Raw genomic sequence first — 21,678 nt, 5'->3', positions numbered from 1 at the left:
CAGAGCTGCCACACGAGGGTGCGCAGTAAGAAACAAAAATCAGCAGCGCTTTCTGCGGTGTGTGCCCACCGTCGTCTTCCACCCCTTCCCCCCGCCTTGCCACCCCGTTGCTAAAGCGATCCGTCGTTGTCGATGTCGACAGCGTACGCGGGGGAGCTACCCGGGCGGTAGGGCGCGTATGGTTGGCGCGCAAGAGTGGCGGATATACGCTCGGCGCTCGCTGCCGCTGAGAGGGCGGCGCCAAAGTGCTCTTCACGTGCGTGCGGCTGGGCGAGGACGCCGCGTGAGTCCTCATCGGAATCCAGTAGCAGCACTGCCGTCTGCGGGGTACTGTGTGCGGCGTAGGCGCCTGTGCCGCGGCTCAGTCCCTCGTTCACCTGGTAGGCATCTGCGCCGCCGACAAGTTGCACCGGCGACGGCGCAAAGCGCTCCCCGCTGTCCTCCAGCAGCAAAGGAGCCGCCGTGCGGCGCCGGCCATCGCGGTCGCCGCTGGGGTTCATCGTATCCGCGCCGCCCCTCCTCAGTTGTACGCGGCCGGTGACGGGGTGCACGTGCAGACCCATCGCGGTGAGAAGGCGCGCCAACTGCGAGTCTGTCCCGGCCCTTGACCGGATGAGGTTGTCCACCATAGCCGTGAGCGTCTTTGACTGCATTTGCAGCTGGGCTGCCTCGTCGATCCGCTGCTGCTGCCGTTTCTGCAGCTCCGCCGCACGCCGCTTCTCGGCGTCCTCGTCGTCGGCCGTGTCAAATAACCGGTTGCGGCAGTAGTCGTGGTAGAAGGCCTCCTCAGCAGCGCCGTACCGGTCGTCCATGTCGTGCTCAAGAAACATCTCGTACCGCTGCGCGTAGAGCAACTCCGCCTGCGCGACACCGAGCATCGGGTCCTCGCGCAACACCTCCTGTGTCGACAGCGTCTGCGCGCGCGTCGCGGACAGCGGCTTCTCCAGCACCTTCGCAGTCTTCGTGAGGAGGGAGAAGAGCTCGCGGAGGTGCATGCCGGACAGCCCATCGCGCTTGACCGAAGACTCCTCGATCACCGTCTTGAACAGCCACTCCTTAGCCAGCTTCTGCACAAAGATGCTGTACTCCAGCGTCGGGTAGCACATGAGCCGGTACACATATACGGGACGGGTCTGCCCGTATCGGTACGCGCGGCCAATCGCCTGCTGGTCGTCAGCTGGGTTGAAGCTCGTGTCAACGAGGATGACGCGCGTGGCAGCCGTGACGGTGATGCCGACGCCGCCAGCCTTAGTGCTCAACAGGAAGAGTTCCGGGCCGTCAGGCCGGTCAAAGTCCTCGAGCATCGCCGCCCGCTGCGCCGCGCTGTGGCTACCGTCCAGGCGGCAATAGCGGATCCGCCGTGGCAGCTGCGGGTGCTGCTGCCGCTGCAACGCCGCGACCGGCCGGCGCCACTCGATGTTCACCTTCGCGATCATGCTCTCTAGGAACGTGAGAAGCTGCGTGGAAAGACTGAACAGGAGAACCTTCTCATCCCGCGCCATGGCAGCCGCGACCAGCTTAATCGCGACCAGCAGCTTCACGCCGTCCTCCAGGAGCGGGGTGTAGTTCAGCGAGGGCGGCACGCATAGCTCCTCGTAGGTGAGCGAGGCAACAGGGTAGACGCTGGAGAACGACTGCTGCGTTGCACGGGCAAACGCGTGCTCCTCGTCATCGCCGTCGCCGCTGCTGATGCTGGAGGTCGAGTCTGCATCGGAGTCGATGATCACGACTGCCTCCTGCTCTTCTCCAACGCGCGTGTCGCCCTCATCATCACCGACAGTACTGTCGGCCGTGCCCGCCATCAGCTGCTTCTCCGCCTCTTGACGCTGACGCCGCTGCTGCGGGCGACGCAAGCCGCCGGCCGTCGTAGAGGCATCCCGATAGTTGCTACCACCGTTGCTGCTGCGCTTGGCGCCTGCCACGTGGCAGCCGCGTGCAGAGCGCTGAACACCAGGCCCACCTGCTCCCACACACTCTATCGATGATGCTGTCACCTTGTCCTTTGCCTCCCCCAGCTGTTCGCGCATCTGGAACAGCAGCTGTGGGTGAGCCGCGATCTTGCCCGAGTAGGACACGGCTGGCAAGAACTGCAGCTTTTGGCTCCCGTCGCGCTGCACCATCTGGATGAAGCGCAGATACAGCTCCTTCTGCAGAGGCGACAGGGGCACGACAACGACGTACTCGTGCAGCGGTGGCAGCTCCGTGCGTAAAGGGGTGCTGTCGACGCGCTGCACAAAGTGGCGCACCTCGTTGATCAGTGTGAAGGTCTTCTTGCGCGCCAAGTCCACCTCCTTCTCCGAGGCGCGCGTGTTCGCCGAGGCCTCGATGGGCTGAATGAAGTACTCCTGGAAGCGCTTGCGGCTGAAGTACTTGTGGACGCAGAAGTCCATCATGGCCCAGTACTCCTGCAGGTGGTTCTGAAGCGGCGTGCCGGTGAGGAGGAGGCGGCGCAGCGGGTGGAGACCGCGGAGGGCCGTGACGACGTGCAGATGTACGGACTTGAGCCGGTGGGCCTCATCGCACACGACGAGCTCGGTGAAGGGGTCAGCGTCGCCGCCGAAGGTCATGCCGCCTTCGTCGTTGCGGCGTGCTTGCAGCTCGTTGCGGCGCTGCTGCGGCGACGCCGTCGTTGCGTGGCTTGCCGAATGGAAAGCGTGCACTGTTGGCTGAGCGGTACCGTTTCTCCCGGCATCTCCCTCGACACCTGCGGCGTTGTCGGCCACACGCGAGTGAGGCCGCAGCATACTGTCCTCCTCCACAAGCCGCAGCAGACGCACGAGGGCTTCGTAGCCGATCAGCAACACGCCACCGTCGCGGCGCCACGCGTAAAACATGTCGACTCGCTGGCGCGCGGGCAGCCCTTCGTCGAGGGAGATGGGGCGCAAGCGGTGCTCCTCCGGAAAGCAGGCGGACCACGTGCGAAACTCACGCTTCCAACCTGACTGGGTCGACTTGGGGATCACGATAAGCGCGCGTGCTCGGCGCAGCAACGACGACGATGCGGCCTTTTCTTGACGCCGCGGGAAGGCGGCCATAAAGAGATGTAGGAACACGATCACTTGTGCTGTTTTTCCGAGGCCCATCGTGTGTGCGAGAATGCACCCCACGGCGGGCACCTGTCCCACCGGCCCCTCCGCCAGCACACTCCACAGAAATCGAATGCCTTCAACTTGATGTGGACGCAGCGTGAGACGAGCACGCGAAGTTGCGACGGTGGTGGACGCGGTTTGCCGTTCCGAAGACGCCGCCGTCGCAGGTGCAGCCTGTCCTGCTGTGGCATCGGTAGGGGCCATGACGCAGCCGTGCAGCAACGCCGAGGGCAGCAGCACATCCCACTGGCTGTAGCCGCCGACTGCAGCGTCCCAGTTGCTCACATTAACGAGTCGCCGGCACCGGTCACGCGCTAGCAGCTCTTCTCTCGTTAGCCGTGAAGTGGAGGAGGTGCATCGTTCCTCAGGAGTCGCGCCTGCCACTGCCGCAGATGACGCCTTTGCTGTACCGGCTTTGTGTGCGGCGGCGGCTCCGCCAAGCAGCGCGGCGGCGACGGACTTGAAGTGTTTCGCATGAGCTTCTTTGCGCACAAAGAAGCGCTCCAGCTCCTCTCGCACGTCCGAGGAGGTCATACTGCGCAGCTCAGCCAGGGTGCGCGGCGGCGGCGTTGACTGCACCGCTGGCATTGCACACGGGGAGCCACCGGCGTAAAGGACCGCCTGTTCGTCCTTATCTGCATCAGGCTTCCCCCCAGGCACGCTGCACTGTGCAGCGACGGACTCCTTCATCTCTGACTCGGCCGCATCCTCTGTCTTCACGAAGGTTCCGTCACTGACGCCATTGGTGAGCGGGGATGGCAGGAAGTGCTGCTGCTGTTGCATCTGCGACTGCGGTGTCGAGCGCAGCTTTGGTGGCGCAAGCCCGAAAAGGACGTCCTCCATCGTTGGCGAGACAGGGGCTGTGCCGTATGGGCATCCCCGACAGTCATCCTCCTCGTCACAGGAGGACGAGGAGGCGATGAAGAACACGTCCTCAACACCATGCGCCATGCGTCTCTGCGCGTGTGCACGTCCGTTTCGGCTGCTTCTGAGTTGTGTGTGTGAGCACTTCCGCTCCTTCGAGAGCGCGCGTGCGAGGGTGGCAGAGATGGAGGAGGGGGAGGGGCGAGAGAGCGTTGCACCGAAGGACCATCGCGGCCAAGCACAGAGCGCGTCTTTTCATAGAAGCGCATTCATAAATGTAGGCTTGTGTCTTGGGCGCACGGATGGGGGTGCGGCGCCACGCATCCTTCCAGCTTCCTGTCTCAACGGGTGAGGACATGAAGAGGGTCGGCTGGGGAGGTGGGGCTCGCTCTGAAAACAAGTACAGTAGAAATAACAAGAGAGAGGAGGGGCAGTAGGGTTACCGGGGGCGCCCTTCTCACAGAAAACGGCAGCAAGAGGTAGAGCTGATAGGTCGACCGAAAATATCGCTCGCAGTAATGGTCAAGGAGAAAACACTTGACCGTCTCCCGAACGTCGTCGCACCGCTGTGTGCCGAGAAGGGAGAATGTACCAATATAAATAGAGCGAGCCTACAAGGAGGGGTAAAAAAAATAATAATAACCGAAAATTTCCCGCTGGGACGGGGACGAGGGGGGGGGGCACTCGCGCGCGGGGCCCTCGGAAGGGGAGCGAGCGAAAAGGGGCAAGAGAGAGCGAGCGAGCGTGGGAAGTCCTTATGGACTGCTCCAGGCACGCCTTCTCCATTCCAAACGAGGTGTGCCCGTCGTTGAGCGCTCGTTGCACTGCGCGTGCCGGCAGAGGATCGGCTGGCCACGCAGGGCGAAGAGGCACGCGCACCGGATACGGACACATGAACAACAAAATACGCAGGCGAACACGTCTTTTGCAGCAGTGCACCGGCGCAGTCGTCAGGGCAGCCATAAAGCACATTAATACACACACACTTCACGAAGTGGCAGCGTGGCGGAAGCTGCTGCAGTTGCCCATCCAGGCTGAGGTACACAACAGCACGCACACGCACATGTACACCGTTCGTATGCGTCAGCTATGTACCTCGCATGAGGATGGGGACAAACAGCGACACACATACGCGTGGGCGCACACATCGTGGTGCGGCGTACGCAACCAACATGGAAGACAGATAAGCACATGCCGTAGAGGGATGGGCAATGAGAAAGGGGGAGAGCGCACGGCATGGTGTGAAGGTGCGCCGTCCGTGAATATCGACCGCAGCGGAGGATGCGTAACAGAGATTCAGAGTTGTCGGCGCTGCGCCAACACCGAGCTTCCCCACCCACGACACCGCATTATGCGCGTGGAAGTCCTCAATCGTGCAGGCATGCATGCAGACGGTCTCCTTGTCTGAGGTGTCTCTTGCTTGAGCGGCAGTGCACCGCATCCTTTTTCACGTCTGCAGCCAAGGACTCTTCAAGTTGCATCGAAGCACGCTGGTGCATGCCGGGACACACACACACACACGCACACACATGCAGAGAGCATCAGCACGAGTTGAGTGTCACAACGAGTCCATAGCGCACCGCGTGGTACTGAGGATGCGCGTTCTCGACATCCGAAAGTGCCGTCAGCACCTCCACCAGCAGTTCCACGCAACGGAGAGGAGTCCGCATGGACGATGATGAAGGCTCACCAGCCTGCGTCGCGGATGTGTCGCGCAGAGTGATGTGCAGCTCTGGCAGGCGGATCGGTGGAGTGGTGATGCCCATGGCGAGCATCGAGGGGATGCTAAGCGGTGGCGAGGGGCCCGCATCTCCAACATGGGAGCCATCGCGACCCTGCAGGACTGCCGCGAGGGCTGCAGCACATTCCTCCGGGGAGCACCGAGGAGTCAGCACGACTGGGAGCTCCACAGCAGGCACTGACGACGATGAAAGCTGCACCGTCACACAGGCGGCACTAGCAGATAAAAGGAAGGGTGAAGGACGTGCATGTGGAACGTCAACGGCGCACGATGGCGCTATCACAGTCCGCACCACCTCAAGCCTTTTCAGGTACACGTCATGCATCATGTGCAAGCTCATCAAGCGGAACTGCCACTCGCACAGGTGTGCGTTGCCGCCGCTACCGCCACCACTTCGCAGGTACTCGAGGAAGGGCAGGCACGACAGCGCGGAAAAGTCGGTACCGTCCAGGAACAACGGCATTGGTAGTTTCGACGACACACTTTTCGTGATTCTCTGCTGGGGTGGTGGGTGCTGGGCCGTTGCCGGGCGCATCGAGTCTTGCGAGGCGCCGCCTTTGGGGCCTTCGATGCCCTCGCCATCATCGTCATCCTCCTCGTCTCCTCCGTCGGAGTCGAAGCCGCCGTCGCCGTTATTGCATTGCTTCCCGGAAGTGGTGGTGATGGTGCTACCTGCGCCGTTCTGCTGCTCCAGCTCGCTGCGGCGCTTCCGCTCGTGCCGCTCTACCTGCGCCGCGCGCTCGTCGACCCAGTGCTGGCACACCTGCCGCACTTCCTCGTCCGACAACGAATGCCGGTCGAGGAGAACAAGACGTGTGCACGGAAGCGACTGCTCTGCTGCCGATGGTTTCCTGGCAGCGAATGCCGGCGGCAGCCGCCACACAAGCGCAGTGAGGACCTCCTTGCGGACCCTGGGGATGTAGTATGCCGGTAGGCCAAGCGGTCGGTCTTGCTCACGAAGCAGTACGGAGTGCAGATAGGCGGACGTTGGCGTGTGCATGAGAGCGGAGGTGCTGGCCACGGGTGCTGCTGCTGCTCCTGCTGCCGCCGCTGCTTTGCGTTCTTGCGCCACGACCGCCGCTGGCTGATAGCGTTGCATCCACGTCTGTATGCTTTGCTGCCGAGTGTCCACGGCTTCAAGCGGCAGCCCCAGGAACCACTGCTGAGTACGCGCGATCAAGCTGACTTCAACATCGTTTTTGGCGCTGCCGGCGGTGACCGAGGCAGATGAGGTCGAGCGATGTGCGGGTGGCCATTCACTGAGTGGTGTCCTGTCTTTTTCCTCTCCCTCCTGCGATACCTGCAGCTTAGCTGCGGCTTCGCGAGCCAAGTCGACGACCCGCATCGCCTGCGGTGCAGCTTGGCTCATACCTTGGAGGAGCGACGCTGCGCGTGCAGCCTCCTGGCGCTGCTGCTCTTGGTGTCGTAGCTGCTCCAGAGCGAGCGCAGGGTGGAGGTGCATAATGGCATCTTGCACCATCTTGCCGCTGAGTTGCTGCTGCTGCGATGATGAGTACGATGGAGGGCCGGCGCTGCGGTCGTAGATGTGCGCACTGCGCAGGTTTCGAAATTTGTCCCACGCGGCCTGCGAGACGGTTGCCTGCTGCTTCTGCTGGTGTTGCAAACGTATCTGATTCTCCAGGTCGGGATAGACACCCAGGAGCCCCATGAGGCCGGCGCGAAGAGCGGTATTGAAGTTTCGCTGCGCCGCCCGACGCTCTCGCAGCGTCTCCGCCTTCTCGTCCCCCATTACCGCATCCAAATACCCGAGGAGCTGCTCCATCGTGGGAAAGGCTCGGTAGCTGTGCCACTGACAGCACATACACACGGCGTAGTACTGCACGTCGGAGGTGAGTCGTATGTCGAGCGAGCTCACAGACTGCGTGCTACTGAGCACGCTAGCGGTGGTGGTAAACAGCGACGACGACGCCGCTGTACATTTGGTCGTGCTCGTATCAATGACTTGCGCTGCTTCGGAGAATGGCAAGCTACCATGGCCGCCGCAGCGGGGACACAGGAAACAGCTGCGACAGCGCGCGTTGATGTGCAGCGGCCGCCAACGCATCTCCTCTCGTCGCTCTCTGCGCCATCGGTGCCGCTCCAGCTTCGCCTGCAGGGCTGGTGAAGGCGCCTTCAGTCGCATGCTGCGCGCCAGCGCAGCGCGGACAGCAGCAGTGGTAGAGGCTTCATCTGTGGCTCGTTCTTTGGATCGCTGCGGTCGCCGCCAGTACAGCTGCTCCACTTCAAGTGTGCCACAAGACGGACACCGCCAAGCGAGGGGCACCGTCTCCACTGCAGGGCTGCGAGCGGTGCCTGCTGCTGTTACTGCTATGGACGGAGAGGGCGACGGGTCTGCGTCACAGACCGACGGCGAGACAAGTAGCCACGGCGAGACGAGCGTCGCCGTCGGCAGCGGCGCCGCATCAGCAGAAGCACCTGCTGTGGTGGAGGTGGTTGGGAGGACGTAGGCGTCAGCGTAGTCAATGCGAGAGGTAAACTCCGTGTCGGAGAGATGTATTGCGACGTCGCAGGAGAGATCTGCGGAGGGGTGCACGGCGGCCATCGTGTGAGTGAGAGGCGGGACGAAAGGACGGAAGCAAGGGATGGAGACCCCGTTGTTGTTGGTTGCTCAGACGGTATCTCTCCCCACGTTCGATATCAACGCACCTGCGTATGTGCGCTCATAGTGCAGAGAGGGGGTAGAGTGAGCGAAGGCGATGTTGTTTGACGAGTGTGATGCATCAGTTCATGGATGGGAACGACCCCCCTCTTCCTTCGCCCTCCCCCACCGATCAGTGTCCCTGCAGTGGCTGTGGAGTGGGTGAGTGGCTGGAGGGAGGGTGATCAGCGGCACCTTCAGGATTCCCAATGGACGCCCAGCCACACGAATATACAACGGTGTGCTCTCTATGAGGGAGGAGGGAGCGATAATGCAGGTACGAGACGGGCAAACAGTTGTGGGATGAGAACAAGAGGGGGGGGGGGGCTGCCCACTTCTTCATGCTTGCATTCCTTGTGATTCTTACGCGCCTGACGCGGCGAGGCGCTCTATGCTAGCACAGAAGGACTGTACATGACTTGAGAGGAGGGGATGGTGGCTGAGGTAGGCTAGTGGAAGGGTAGTGCGGGAGAGAAGGGGGGAGGCTGTCGTGGCACTTCTGTGGCTTCTGCACTGGTGGGCTGACCTGAAGGGGGGCTTCTGTGGCGATTCGCGCGGCTCAATCTACATTCACATACACCCGCGAGAGAAGGGCCTCCCAATGAACCAACGCCACCGTCCAACCTTACCCCATCACACTACATCACCACACCCTTCGATCGTTGTCTAATCCCGGGATCATCGCTCCTGCGCGCGTGGATTCCGTCCCCTCCTCCTCTCTCTTCGGCTATCATACATCGACAGTGCAAGTGGACGAGCGAACAGAGGAGGCGACAACACACAAACACACACACACAGACAGGAGCATCTGCGGCGCACCTGTTAGCGACGGCGGTCCGCCTCCTCTTTCTCCTCCGGGTCTACCGGCACGCCATCCAGCCGTGTCAGTTTTGGCAGGCGCTGCAGCATCATATAGCGGTACTCCTGATTGCTTGAGGCGCTGCTGCAGAGGGGGTTGTTGAGGAAAAGGACGTCGACGAGCTCGGGGCACTGGTTCGCTAGGCGGTCGATCTCCGTCCAGCTGTTGATTAGGTTGTTGCTCATGTACAGCACCCGAAGGCCTTTCAGCTTGTCTAGTCCGGTCAGCTTGTCGATCTTGTTGTACGAGGCCCAGAGCTGTTCTAGCTTCGGCAGGTCGAGCTGCTCGAGCTTGCGGATGTTGTTGCGGCCCAGCGACAGCACCTTCAGGTTCTTGAGGTCCTTCAAGCCAGGACCGATCTTCTCGATGGCGTTCGTGCTCAATCCGAGATGCACGCACTCCTTCAGCGTCGAGATCTCCTTGTCCATCTTGGTAATGGGGGGCAGCATGCCAATCAGTAGCACCTTCGGCTCCTGCGCCGCTACGACTCGCGGTACGCTCTCCTGCATCGCCTCCGGCACCCCGGCGAGCCGCCGGCGATACTCGTTCTCTTCGAAGCGCGCAATGGCCTCCTTGATGCTCGTCGACGACGACATGAGCTGAAGAGCGAGAAAAAAAGATCAAGGTGGCACTGATGGGGCGGCCAATAAATTGTAGGCAGATGTGCAACGAACCCGAAACGATCTTGCGGGTGTGGTTGTGGTGGTGGAGGAGCGGTGATGGGTGTGATGCTGCGCTTAGATTGTTGAGTGCGTGTGTGTGTACGGCTGTTGTGCACGGTGGCTGGATGACGGATGCAACCACGCCCCCCGAAGCGAAGAGACGAGAGGTGTGCGAAACAGTGGAAGGGGTAAGAGAGAGAACGGGAAGGGAGTCCGAAGTATCAGCGGTCATGATGGCCACGGGCGCGGTCGTGATAGCGGTTAAGTCGGAGAGGAGGGAGGGGCAGAGACGAGACTCGCTGCCCCTTCCCCCGACGCTTCCCTCCTCCACACACGCACGCGCACACAGAGGTGCATGGCAGGCATGATGTTGTCACTGCAAGCGAAGACAATATACACATAAAGGGACGCACCCCCACGCACGCACGCACATACACGTGCAGAGCAACGCGACACAGAGTCCATAAGTGAGGCTTGGGCCACCCCCGCCCCCTTGTTCCTTCGTCGCTGTCCTCCCGCGTCTCTTCCTTCTTGCCCATAGGCCTTCTATTCAATGCCGACAATCACCTTCGCATTGAGCGTCTGCACCTTCCACGAGACGCGCAGGAGCGAGGTTCCGTTGAGGCTAGCGACCCGCACCTCCGGCACTGGCGCGAGATTCCATTTGTGCTCCTCGCCGGCAGTCTGTGGATTGCGTGGGTGCCGCATCGTGGCGGCGTGCGCGGCAGAGCGCACGATCTCCCGTATCTCTTGCCGCTGATGGTGGTTCCACTCTTGCTCTTGGTGCCAGCGATTAACAGCCACGGCGGCCTCGTCATGCAGGCTGGGGTTCAACTGCAGCGTAGGGAAAGAAGAAGCGGCCGCTGCTGCCCTGACGGCGTCCGGTGGCGAGCCAGCCGCATTGGACGGCGGCGAAGACGTCGGTGGTAGTGGGGTGTTTCCCCGCGCATGAGCGACCGTCACATCTTGGCCGATTGGCGGAAGCCGCTCCGTGTCTGCCCGTGCGCTCAGCGGCGACGAGAGTGCACCCAGCAGCGGAAGAAAGGCATCGTGAGGGAGAAGGTGATTCACCTTACAGTAACCAATGCTCGGTGCAGGGTAGAAGCCAGTTAGCACCAGTGAGCGGGAGTGCTGGGCGCCGAGGACGACGACGGAGGTAAAGGCGCCGCCGATGGGGATGCGCACGTACCGCTGCCACGGCAACTTTTTCGGGTTGCGGAAACACCGCCATATCATTGTCGTGTCCGCCTCTGCGCCGGGCAAGACGGCGCCGCCATCGTCGCCGCCGCTTCCAAAGGCACTGCCGGCGTCTGCGTTGGCCACCCGTCTACTGACGTTGCGCACGCACTCCACTCCGCTGTGGTGGAGGTACCTGGATGGAACGCGCGTCGTCGGCGTGACCTGCAGCCGCTCATGCGCAGTGCGACGGCCGCAACTGCCGCTGCCTTCGCTTTCGCCGGTGGCGGCTTTGAAGGGCGCTCCTGTTGCGCCGCGCTCTGCATCAGATGGGTCAGTGTGGGCAACGCCATCGCTGCCCACGGCAGCGACCGGCGCTGCTCGGGCACCTCGGTAGCCTTTGCGCACCGCACCCTGCGCCCCCGCTGCCTCTCGCCGCGACTCAGCGCCAGCCGCGTCTTCCTCCCCCGTTAGCGTAGCAGCGGTTCGTCGCAGACGCCTTCCGGTAACCGTCGTCGCCGCAGTGGCTCCGGGCGACTGTGCTGCGTCAGAGCCCTCTCCACCCGTGACGTCCTGCCTCTTCCTTGCCGCCTTGGCGACGGCCGCTTTCGGAGGAGAGGAGGCATCGGGTGATCTGCTGGCGGCATCGTCGGCGCAGTCTTTCGAATCAGCGTCGGCGAGCGCCCGCGTCTCCGCCGCGGCGCAGAGAGGAATGTAGAACATCGCGGTCTCGGGCGTATCGGCCTTGGCGCAGCCGCCGAAGTAGCACAGGCATGGGCCGAGTACGGGCAGCTCGAGTACTGCCACGGCGCCGAACGCGCGCGGCGAGGGCAAGCGCGGGCCGTGAGTCCACCATCGGCCCGTCCGGGGACAGAAGATCCATACAAACGACTCAGCCGTCGGTTGGCCGCCAACGCTGATCGACGCAGCGCGCGGCAGGCGCTGCGGGGTGTTCACCGTGCTGTTCACCGCCGAGTAGCTCACGGCTGTCTGCTCCGGTGCGATGCAGCTCTGGTGGCCTCCGGCGAATAGAAAGACGTCTCCGTGTACGGTGACAGCGGTGCCGCACACCTTCTCCGGCATCCGGTACTGACTCAACACCGCCGATCGACCACCGGAACCCGTCCACTCTGGCGGTGGCGCTGCCGAAAACGGCCATGCCGCACCGGAGAACCAGGCAGTTCTTCGGGCATGACCATTGCTGTCGTTATGCGAGACATAATCATGTCGATGCACCGTCTCTGGGGCCGCCGCGGCATCTGCTTGCGTGTGCGTCTGCTGCCGCCGCTGCTTCTGCTGTTGTTGCCGCTTGAAGAAGCACTGTGGCGGGCGTGTCTGCGAGGCCCACGTGCGCGTCTTCACCTCCAGGACCTCGTACGTGTCCAGCACACCTCCCTCAGTGTTGTAGCCGCCAAACACGAAGATGTGGCCAGCGTACGCCACGGCACTCGCGGCCGCCCGCTTCTCGCTGAGAGCAGGCAAAACCCCCCAGTGCCTCGTCATGGGGTCATACTCGTACGCGCGGTCGAGAACGACGCCTTCGTACGTCTCCCCGCCAAACATGTAGATGCGACGGTCATAGGCGACAATAGCCGCCTGCGACCACACCGGGTCTTCCGACTGCTGCAGGCCAGGCGAGCGAACCTCGCCATAGACCATCCGCTCTCCCGCAATGGCCCACTGCACCGCCTCGCGCACGTGACCCCAAGGAAGTGACTTGGTGTTCTGCGTGCGGATGTCGACCGTGAGGAAGGAGGAGGCTGGAGCCACTTGGGCGCTGCTCGCGTCCTGCTGCTGCATCGCCCTGCTGGCCGCGCTGGTGCGGCTGCTCACGGCTGGAATGAGCCCCTGGTGTGCGCCGCCGGCGCCTGAAGCGGCAGCCGTAGTATGACTGCCTGAGCTGGTACTGGAGGATGACGCAGCCGGGATGGCCACGGACGGAGGCGAAGACGCACCCGCCCTGGAATCCATCGCCACCCGCTTCAGCGCTCTCGGGAAGTAGAAGAGGCCGTGCACTGGGTCGAGGAGATGGATGCCGTGCATCTGACGCAGACGGGAGAAGAAATGCAGCGGATCCTCAAGCACACAGTCCTGCCAGAGCCGGCAGACGCGCGTGAGAGTGGCGGAGATGGTCGAGTAGTCTAGGAAGGTGAGAATGTAGCGCAGCAGATCGCGTGGGAGGCCGCCGAGGGTGTTGTAGTGCTGCGAGAGGAGACGAATAAGGAAGGCGTCGGGGGTGAGGCGCAGCACCGACGATGCGGCGAGGATGCGCTGCTCTAGCGCTGCAGACAGTTCGAGCGAGGATGGCCCAGGCATGTTGCACGAGCCACTGATAGACGACTGGAAGGTGGGGGAGGGGAAGGAGAAGGAGAGTGGCGGTGCATGCGTGTGTGTGTGTGTGCGTGCGTGCGAAGCACGCAGCGACAGCAAGCAGGAGGGGAGGGCGGAGAAAGGTGGCAGAATAGAGGAGCGGGCCGAATATGCGTGGGCGTGGATAGGGAAGGCCATACTCGGCCCGGTAGTGAGTTGAGACGAGGGGCTTGCTACGCGGACCATCGATTACTTTTCTGTCTGGCAAACAAGTGGTGGTGCTGAAGTGATTGCCAGGAACGACACACCCACACCCACACAGAGCTGGAGCACAAAGCAGACGTAAGTGTGAGCCGAAGCCCGCGCGCCGAGTCAAGTCGCAGGAGACAAGGCATGAAACCCTACGGAGCGTAATCACTGATGCTGGGCGAGGGCGGAGGAGGTGGAGGCGGAGGGGGAGGGGGAGCAGAGGACCAGCAGCACGTGTATGCGTGCGTGTGTCTTGGTGGCGGCCGTGGTGCAGGGCGAAAGGGGAGTGTGTGCTGCATCATTTGCGATGCTTCATCTCGTCTTACTGTGCCTGCGCGCGTGCTCAAAGAAGGGTGTGTGCTTGCAGCGACAGGGACCGTTGTGCAGAGGTCCAACGGCGGTGACAGGAGGGAGATGAGAGAGGCGAGGGGGAACGTGCGAGTGCGCGTGTATGTCTGAGTGCGCATGCTCACACTGAGGGAGAGGCAGAGAGACAGGACGCTACGCCGCTTGCATACATGCATGCGCGCGTTTATGTGTGAGCGTGTGCGTCTGCGTGCCAAAAAATGTGCTGCTGCTCGAAGAGGAGCAACAGGGCGATGGCAAAGACGAGAAGTGCGCTCGCGCGCGCGCTCACACATGCACACAGACGAACTCAAAGAGGACCACGACAGGGCGCCCACCGGAGAGAATGAGGGGTGTGTGGTGACAGATATGATCGCGTTTTCGTGGCAGCAGTTCGAACAACAGGAGAAAGAGGGACTGAGTGACCAGAAGCAGCAATGGTATGTTTACACGTCTGAGAATGCGAGAGATGGCGCATGACCGGGAGGGCGGCAGCAGCAGCCCCATCATAAAACTTGGAAACCTCTTCTCTCCCTCTTCCTTGCCCTCTGAGCGGCGGCACAACGTCACACGTCATGAGCGAGCACGCTTGCCTGTGCTTCGTTTCGCCGACGGCGGCTTGGCGGTCTTCGCCTTTTTCGGCCTCGCGGCTGTGGAGAGTGGTGCAGCGGCATCTGTGCCCGGGAGTGACGGTGCTGCCACTGCTGCCGGTGCGGGGTCGCTGCCTCTAACATCAGCGTGCGCTACCGGGACAGCGTCGCTGCCGAGAGGCACCGTGATGAGTGGCTGCTTATTCTGTGTTGAGGAAGGTCTGCCGGCATCACACAGATTACTTCCATGCTGCAGCGGTGAAGATGGCTGCGGAGCCGCATCATGCGCTGGGGTGCACGATAGATGGAAGCTGTTGCATCCGCCTACCTCTTGCCGCTCATGGCCACCGACGATGTTCGACTCGGCGTCACTCTCGTCGGAGAGGTAACTCAGATCCAGCGGAAGCTGCAGCGCTTCCCGGACGTCGCGGCGGCTGCCACCAAAGCCTGCCTTTCCCACTACCTCTTCCTCCGCAAGATAGTAGTTGTCCGTCCACCTGTTGGCGGCCTCGAGTGCAATGAAGGAGGCACGGTTAAGATGGTCGAGCACCTCGGGCAGTGCATGACGAGAGGACATGCTCTTGTGCTCTGCAAGCAGTTGAGCTCGCTGCAGCGCAAGCTGCTGAAGGCGCGCGAGCTCGGCAAGCACGGCTGCCTCGCTAGCTGATGCGTCTTCGCTGTCCTGCTCGCCGTTGCCACTGTTGTCCAGAAAGCCAAGTCGCTCTCGTTCTTGAGCGAGAGATGCCATGGCGCGCTCGTTCTCTGCCTGGAGCATATCATGCCACTCGCGCAGCTGCACATGCGGCGTCAACGCGCACCAACGCTCCATCATCTCTGTCGACACCTGCTGTTGCTGCCGCTGCGCCTCCGCACCGCTGGCCGTCAAGCGTCGCAGCAGTTCCGCGTACGACATAGGACACAAAGATGCCGCTGCGCTGTTGGCAGAACTGCTGCCCCGTCCGCCACTCCTTCCGGGTTGCCGGCTTGATCGACTCGCCAGCTGTGCTGCTGTTGGTGGAAACCTCCAGAGCAGCGTGCTCACGCCGACGCGATCCTCTTCGATGCGCCCCTCAGCGACCAGCAGCTGCACACACTCCTCGACGCTTTGGTAGATGACGGGGGTGTGCTTCGGGATCAGCTGCTGCAGCTCTTTCAGCGTGTAGGGCTGCGGGTGAGCAGCCATCCATCTCTCGACGAGGATGGCCTTCTCGTCTATCGATAGGCCCTTCCTCTTGCCCTTCCTGGTCGCGGCGGAAGCCCTCGACATGATGCGGCTGCGGTGGTGCGTGTCTCTGCATGTGTGTGAGTGGTAGAGCCCAGCCAGGCGCGTGCGTGGTGGCCTGTGCTTGTGTGGCTGGGGCAGCGCGCACCGGCCACGAAGGATGCGGCAGCGGCGATCCGGGCAAGTGACTGGAAAGCCTCGCCGAGAGCGAAAGCAAAATAGGAACGGAAAGGTTTGCGGATGAGTGTCCAAAGGCCCAGAGGAGGACGGAGCGGGATGGTGAGCGGAGGGGCGAGGGCAACGAGCACGAAGAGGTCGCGAGATATAACCTCGCTGCCACCGGGTCATTTTTTTTTATTTCAAACGAATGCGTGCCCCGTTCTCATCCTCCCTCTCCCCCTCTCAGGCGCCCTGGCTCGGGCTTCCCTATGCCCCTCCCCCCCTCACACACGACAACGGGCGCGACTGTCATCTCCGTGGCTGCAAGCGACGATCTGTGCGTTTTCCCACACACGCCTGCTGTTCTTCCCTTTGCTTCCTCGGGTGCGAGTTTCTGCTCACATCCGTGCTGTCTTCTCGCTCTCTTACACTTGAGTATACACATACATACATATATACATATATAACACACACACACACACCTACACACACATAACTGTGTCTCTCTCCAGAGTCACCCACATGTACACATGCACCCACGTGCGCATCTTTCTGTTCGTGACGTCGGGCGCCAACGCGGAAACCAACACGAGGGAAAGTACATATGATAGCAGATGGCGACAACAGCAGGAGCGGCGGCAGCGGTCGCCGTATGCGCAGGACTTGCAGAGACCGCCGCACAAAACATGCGCGTGGGACGAGCAGACAAGCACGGACGGAGTAACCCTCCGCGGTTGGTCTCGCGTGCCGCCGCACACGGACGCACTCGAATGTGCGACGCGAGCCATGCTGCTTCTTCGAGATCAAAGACGCGGGCCAACAAAGCAGTTTGCAGAGCTGATGGCCTGCATGTACACGGGCTCACCCGCGATGCCACGAAGAGTGAAGGGCAGTGAGGCCTCTTGGGTGAGCGGTAGAGTTGAAGCGGCCCCGACCACCACAGCGGCACTGCGGCTCACAGAAGAGGCGGCAGAGGGCGGCGCCGGGTGCGTACTGCCGTGGCTCCTTGAACCGGACCGGTCTATGTGGCGCCATCTGAGAGGCTCTGTTGGTAGACTGGCAGTGCCGCTGCGAAACTCGACGAGGGAGGAGCTGAGCGGCGCGATGTTGCCGCCGCCAGCCACCAAAGAGGAGTTGGACACAAGATGCTGCTGCTGATTTTGCAGCCGCTGCTTGCGTCGCTGGCCCTCCAGGATGCGGCGCGCTTTCGCCTCCGCGGCGGTGCGTGGCGGCGGTGGGGCAGGCAGCGTGTTCTGCGCTACAGGGACGTACATGCGGTTGAGACTCGCACCCTTGCCGCCACATCCGAAGGCGAAGCAGGAGCCTCCTGAAGCGCCGCCTCCGCTTCCGGGAAGGCACCTCGGATTCAGCGAAAGTGATTCAGCCTTGTTCCCGTTCGTCGCTACCAGGCGCTGGCGCCGCCGCATGCAGCAGCTGTTGCCGTCCATGAGCACGTCCATGGCGGCGAAGACGGCGTCGGGGACTTGGTGAAGCTGCTGCGCATCCACAGACTGCTGTGCGACGGGGCCTGTGCCGGTACCCGGCCAGCGGTCCATTTCACGAAACGTCACTGAAGACGGTGACGGGCTCGGAGATGAAGAGACGGTGGCAGGAAGCACCGAGGCCGCCGTCAGCCCTGGTGAAGCCACCAGGCACGGGAGCAGCGAGTAGAGCGACGTCGTAGGAGGATGCTGCTGCCTTGTCGTCCGACCCGAAATCGTCGATACCGCCCTTTCGGACAGCGGCTGGAGCCGCGGCACCGCTTGTTCGTCCATGCGCCCGCGACTTCTCAGAGCAGCTTGCTGAAGGGTGTCGACCGACACGACGTTGAGCTCTTCCGGCTCGTCGCCACCTAAGGCCGAGGCTGCGCTGTTGAAGGATGAAGCCTGGGTGCGCGGCGGTGGCCCCACGCGGCGCTCGGCGTCACCGTTGGACTGCAGGGGAGGGTGTGTGGTGTGGTAGCCCTGATTCGGAATGAACGGCCCTTGCTGCGGTGGTGGCGAGGACGCGACGGCTGCAGTGGCGAGCGCCGCGATTGCCTCTGGTCTAATAGGCGGAAACGCCGACGGCGGTTGCTGCGGGTGCGGTGACAGTGGCGTGGCGTGTGTCGCTTCGGCGAGGAGCGCTAGCAGCTCACTCTCGGTGACGATAAGATCCTTCTTTGCAAGGGTGGGAGATGTGTCCCCTTCGGCCTCGTGCTGACTCAGCTGCCGCTGCAGGAGCTGTGTCACCATGTTCTCAAGAGCCGCGTCAAGCGCGCGTGGATCGACGCGGTCGGACTGTTCTACGACGGCATCCTGCACCGCATTTGCGTTGTGCCGTGCGGCACGAAACATAGGGTGCGAGTAGAGCGGGAAGTGGTGCTCCCGCGTTGTCTCGGTGCCGCCTCGCTTGTGCGGTCGGGCCGCCACGGTGTGGATCTCAAGCAAGTCGCGCCGCCTCTTCATTGCTGGAGGCGCGAGGTGTGTGTGTGTGTGTTGTGTGTGTGGAGGGAGAGAACTGTCGCGGACCCCTCCGAGTCCTTTGTGGCTTGTATGTTTCTGCTGCCTTTGTAGCTGCCGGTGTGGATGTGCATGTGCGTGCACTCCCTGAGATAAGGAAGGAAGGTGCGAGAGGCGAGAGAGTGTTGCTCCTCTCTTCAATAGATGCTTGTGCTTGAGTGATTCATGGCGAGAATGGCATCGACTGCCAGACGTGCATCATATGCAGAGATGACCGTTAAATGCCCACCGAACACACACACACACATACATGTGTGTATCTGAGTATGCATGTACCTGTGCACGGGTCGAATCTATGCGAATCAAGCGTTACGCCCAAGAGTAGTTTGCTTTTCTTTGCTTGCTGCCTGCGGCACCCCGCAACAAGATCAACGCCAAGAGGGCGATTGCAGCACCCCCCCCCTTTCCACTACACCACATCGCGGCCAACGGTGACACAGACGAAGGCAGTTGACAAGAGGTGTCATCGCACCATGTACACAGACGAAGGCAAGCACACACACACACACACACACCTTTTTCCTGAATCGGCGATGAAGCTGAGGCACGCTTCTCTTCGATGGGGGGGGGTGAGTGCCACGCTTCAGACCGCCTCCAACGCCCTTTTCTCTACTCACTGTCGGAGACATCACTGCTGCTGCTCGAAGAGGACGCAGATGAGGAGGAGGACGACGATGGTGATGACGACACGCTCTCTGTCTCACTCTCCGAGGACGCCGCGCGCGCGCGTTTTCGCTTTGCTGTTGTCTTCGCCGTCGATGCCTTGGCCGTGGCCCGCGTTGAGCTGGTGGCGGCCTTCTTCTTCGCCGTCGGCCCGGCAGCCCCGTCAGCCGGGGCGCTCTTCTTGGCCCGTGGCTTGCGTGCCGCGGCTGCCGTCGTCGATGTGGTGGCAGCGCCCACAGCCGCTTTGCCTTTCTTCTTCGTGGCAGCAGCGTCACTGCTGCCTGTGACGCTCACAGCCGTCACGCCGTCCGCGACCACCTTGCCAGCCTTGCGATTGCCACCGGCGCCGTTGCCCGGATCGCCCTCGTCGTCGTCTTGCGTCTCCCCATCGCCGCGCTTCAGCGTGCTCTTCGCGAAGCTGTCAAAGCGATGCGTCTTGTTGAACTCACGCGTGAAGGCGCTCTTGACGGCGGTGGCGATGTTGGCCGGCGGCGTCGTGGGGCTCGGCGACTGCATGTGCTTGTAGTGTGGCAACGCTTGCACGAGGTCCCAGTCATCGCGCATGAGGTGGTACTGATCCATGAAGGCGATGACCTCGGCAACGCCGTCCTTCCCCTTCGTCGCCAGCGGCGCCGTCAGCGGGCGCTCCCAGCCGTGCGGTATGTAGTCCGCCACCACATCCTCTTGGCTCCCTGACACGCCCTTCGCCGGATGCGACGCCTGCATGGCGATGCAGCGCAGCAGACGGCGATTCTTGTTCGCGGAGGAGTTGTGCCCAAGCCACGTCGGGAACTTCACCGGTCGCTGCATGTCGAAGAACTTCTGCTGCCCCGTCATGAAGGTCTCGTACTTGCCGCGCGTGTACACACATGGGGCAATGCTGGAGGACAAGACGTGGAAGCGGGACACGGACCAGTTCTGTTGATAATACATGATACTCTGCGCCGCGTCCGACCGCGAGATCGATGTGGCAGCCTGTGAGACAGCCTCCATCCAATCCCTCCCATCCACCGGCTGCGGGTTGTAGTGCAGGTAGTTCTCCTGCACAAACATGTCGACTAGGTCGGCGTTGTAGTAGCAGGCCTGCATCTCCGCGATGGAGTGCCGCTCCCCACGCGACGTGCCCTGCAGCAAGAAGTACTCAGCGGCGTCGAAGAGGCCGGCATCGCTGTCCTTCGTCGACTGCGCGGCGCACTCGGCCAGCTGCCGCTGCTCGAGCGAGGTGCGGCTCAGGCACCAGAGCTGCAGGTTGTTGAGCATGTTGCGGATGTCGCTGCCGGAGTTCTTGATAATATCCTGCAGGAGCGGCTTGGAGAGCGAAATACCCTCGCGCGCCAGGACACGGTCGCAAAGGTAGTTCGCCACGATGTTGCACGGTGGGTGGCTAAAGCGCATGTCCTCCACGTAGTTGAGCAGCGAGCGCAGCTTGGGGTGCCAGCGATCGTTGCACGTGCACAGGATCGGGATGCGGGTGGACTTGAGCATCTCGATCACCTCGCCGACACCGCCAATGTCGCAGCCGTCCACCTCGTCCATTAACAGAATCACGTTCGTGTACGACGTCGCGCTCGCGGAAAAGGCGCGGTTGCTGATGAGGTCCGACACATTCTCCTTGAGCGACTTGCGGCTGCGGAAGTCGCTCGCGTTGTACTCCACAACGGTGCGGCCGAGTTCGTGCGCTACCACGTACACTGTCGTCGTCTTGCCCACACCTGGAGACCCGGACAGGAGAACGCCATGCGGCTTCTTCGGATCATCGCCGGGGCTACCGATCGGTGTGAAGGTCTCCAGCCACGCCTTTAGCTTGTTCGCGCAGACCGGGTAGCACATCTCGGCAATGGAGCGCGGCTTGTACTTGTCTGCCCACAGCTCGCTGCGACTCGGCACGGGGTTCGCCGTGCCAGCCGCCGATGTAGACACCGCCGCCATTTCTCTGTGTGTTGAGGTTTGTGTGTGTGCGTGTGTGCGCTACACGGATGTGATGAACGAAAAACGAAAGCCGCTGAGTCGCCGGGGTGCCGAGGGCGGTGGCGGGTGGGGGTGGGGAGGTCAGGAGCCCTCTCCGACTACAGCTGACCAGCTCCGTCAAACTCAAACCTTGTCTCTCCCTCTCGGCGTGCGCTGCTCTATAGCTCTATGCCTACTTGTATGTGTGCGTGCTTGTGTGTGTGTGCGTGTGTGTGCCACGCTTCTTGAAAACGGTGAGGCCTGCCAACGATACAATGTCGCGGTACGCCGTCTCTGTGTAGATCTCCCGGCCTTTGGCCGCACACGAGCAGAAGAGGCGCGTCAGTCACAACGAGAACGCGCATGTGTACGTGTGTGTGTTGTAGAAGATGTGGAGGAGCAGGCGCGGGGAGAGAGTGTTGATGCATGGATATCGGAGAGCAGGGGAGGGGCGGGGTTCGGACGATGAGGCATCGCCGTCCCGTTGCCGCGAAACAGCGCGTGCGGCACAACCCCCGAACAGGTTCGCGCGCACCAACATAAGAGTGTGCGCCGTCTCGAGAGACACGCGGAGAGGAAGTGTGCGTGCGTGCGTGTGTGTGTCTAACAACGGAAAAGAGGGTGGGGGAGGACAGACGAGGC

The 21,678-nt window shown here is 62.2% G+C and overlaps 7 protein-coding genes across 7 annotated transcripts; all 7 read right to left on the bottom strand.

The window, feature by feature from the left end:
- Positions 1-110: 110 nt before the first annotated feature.
- Positions 111-3,932, bottom strand: LDBPK_241070 (helicase-like protein, putative; the record flags this gene model as incomplete). Its single annotated transcript, XM_003861150.1, has 1 exon — positions 111-3,932. The coding sequence occupies one exon, from the start codon at positions 3,930-3,932 to the stop codon at positions 111-113; it is 3,822 nt and encodes a 1,273-aa protein (XP_003861198.1).
- A 1,562-nt stretch (positions 3,933-5,494) lies between these two features.
- LDBPK_241060 (hypothetical protein, unknown function) lies at positions 5,495-8,257 on the bottom strand (the record flags this gene model as incomplete). The annotated part of the gene is made up of 1 exon (XM_003861149.1): positions 5,495-8,257. One exon carries the CDS (start codon positions 8,255-8,257, stop codon positions 5,495-5,497), a length of 2,763 nt encoding a protein of 920 aa, XP_003861197.1.
- A 918-nt stretch (positions 8,258-9,175) lies between these two features.
- Positions 9,176-9,808, bottom strand: LDBPK_241050 (dynein light chain, putative; the record flags this gene model as incomplete). Its single annotated transcript, XM_003861148.1, has 1 exon — positions 9,176-9,808. The coding sequence occupies one exon, from the start codon at positions 9,806-9,808 to the stop codon at positions 9,176-9,178; it is 633 nt and encodes a 210-aa protein (XP_003861196.1).
- A 612-nt stretch (positions 9,809-10,420) lies between these two features.
- Positions 10,421-13,366, bottom strand: LDBPK_241040 (hypothetical protein, unknown function; the record flags this gene model as incomplete). Its single annotated transcript, XM_003861147.1, has 1 exon — positions 10,421-13,366. One exon carries the CDS (start codon positions 13,364-13,366, stop codon positions 10,421-10,423), a length of 2,946 nt encoding a protein of 981 aa, XP_003861195.1.
- A 1,161-nt stretch (positions 13,367-14,527) lies between these two features.
- On the bottom strand, positions 14,528-15,811 carry LDBPK_241030 (hypothetical protein, conserved; the record flags this gene model as incomplete). Its single annotated transcript, XM_003861146.1, has 1 exon — positions 14,528-15,811. The coding sequence occupies one exon, from the start codon at positions 15,809-15,811 to the stop codon at positions 14,528-14,530; it is 1,284 nt and encodes a 427-aa protein (XP_003861194.1).
- Positions 15,812-16,728: 917 nt separating this feature from the next.
- LDBPK_241020 (hypothetical protein, conserved) lies at positions 16,729-18,372 on the bottom strand (the record flags this gene model as incomplete). The annotated part of the gene is made up of 1 exon (XM_003861145.1): positions 16,729-18,372. One exon carries the CDS (start codon positions 18,370-18,372, stop codon positions 16,729-16,731), a length of 1,644 nt encoding a protein of 547 aa, XP_003861193.1.
- A 663-nt stretch (positions 18,373-19,035) lies between these two features.
- On the bottom strand, positions 19,036-21,018 carry LDBPK_241010 (replication factor C, subunit 1, putative; the record flags this gene model as incomplete). Its single annotated transcript, XM_003861144.1, has 1 exon — positions 19,036-21,018. The coding sequence occupies one exon, from the start codon at positions 21,016-21,018 to the stop codon at positions 19,036-19,038; it is 1,983 nt and encodes a 660-aa protein (XP_003861192.1).
- Positions 21,019-21,678: the final 660 nt, after the last annotated feature.

The sequence above is a fragment of the Leishmania donovani genome, chromosome 24, assembly GCF_000227135.1.
Source record: "Leishmania donovani BPK282A1 complete genome, chromosome 24".
Classification (NCBI taxonomy): Eukaryota; Euglenozoa; class Kinetoplastea; order Trypanosomatida; family Trypanosomatidae; genus Leishmania; species Leishmania donovani.
The sequence above is the reverse complement of the archived record's forward strand: the minus strand, read 5'-3'. Positions and strand labels throughout refer to the sequence as shown.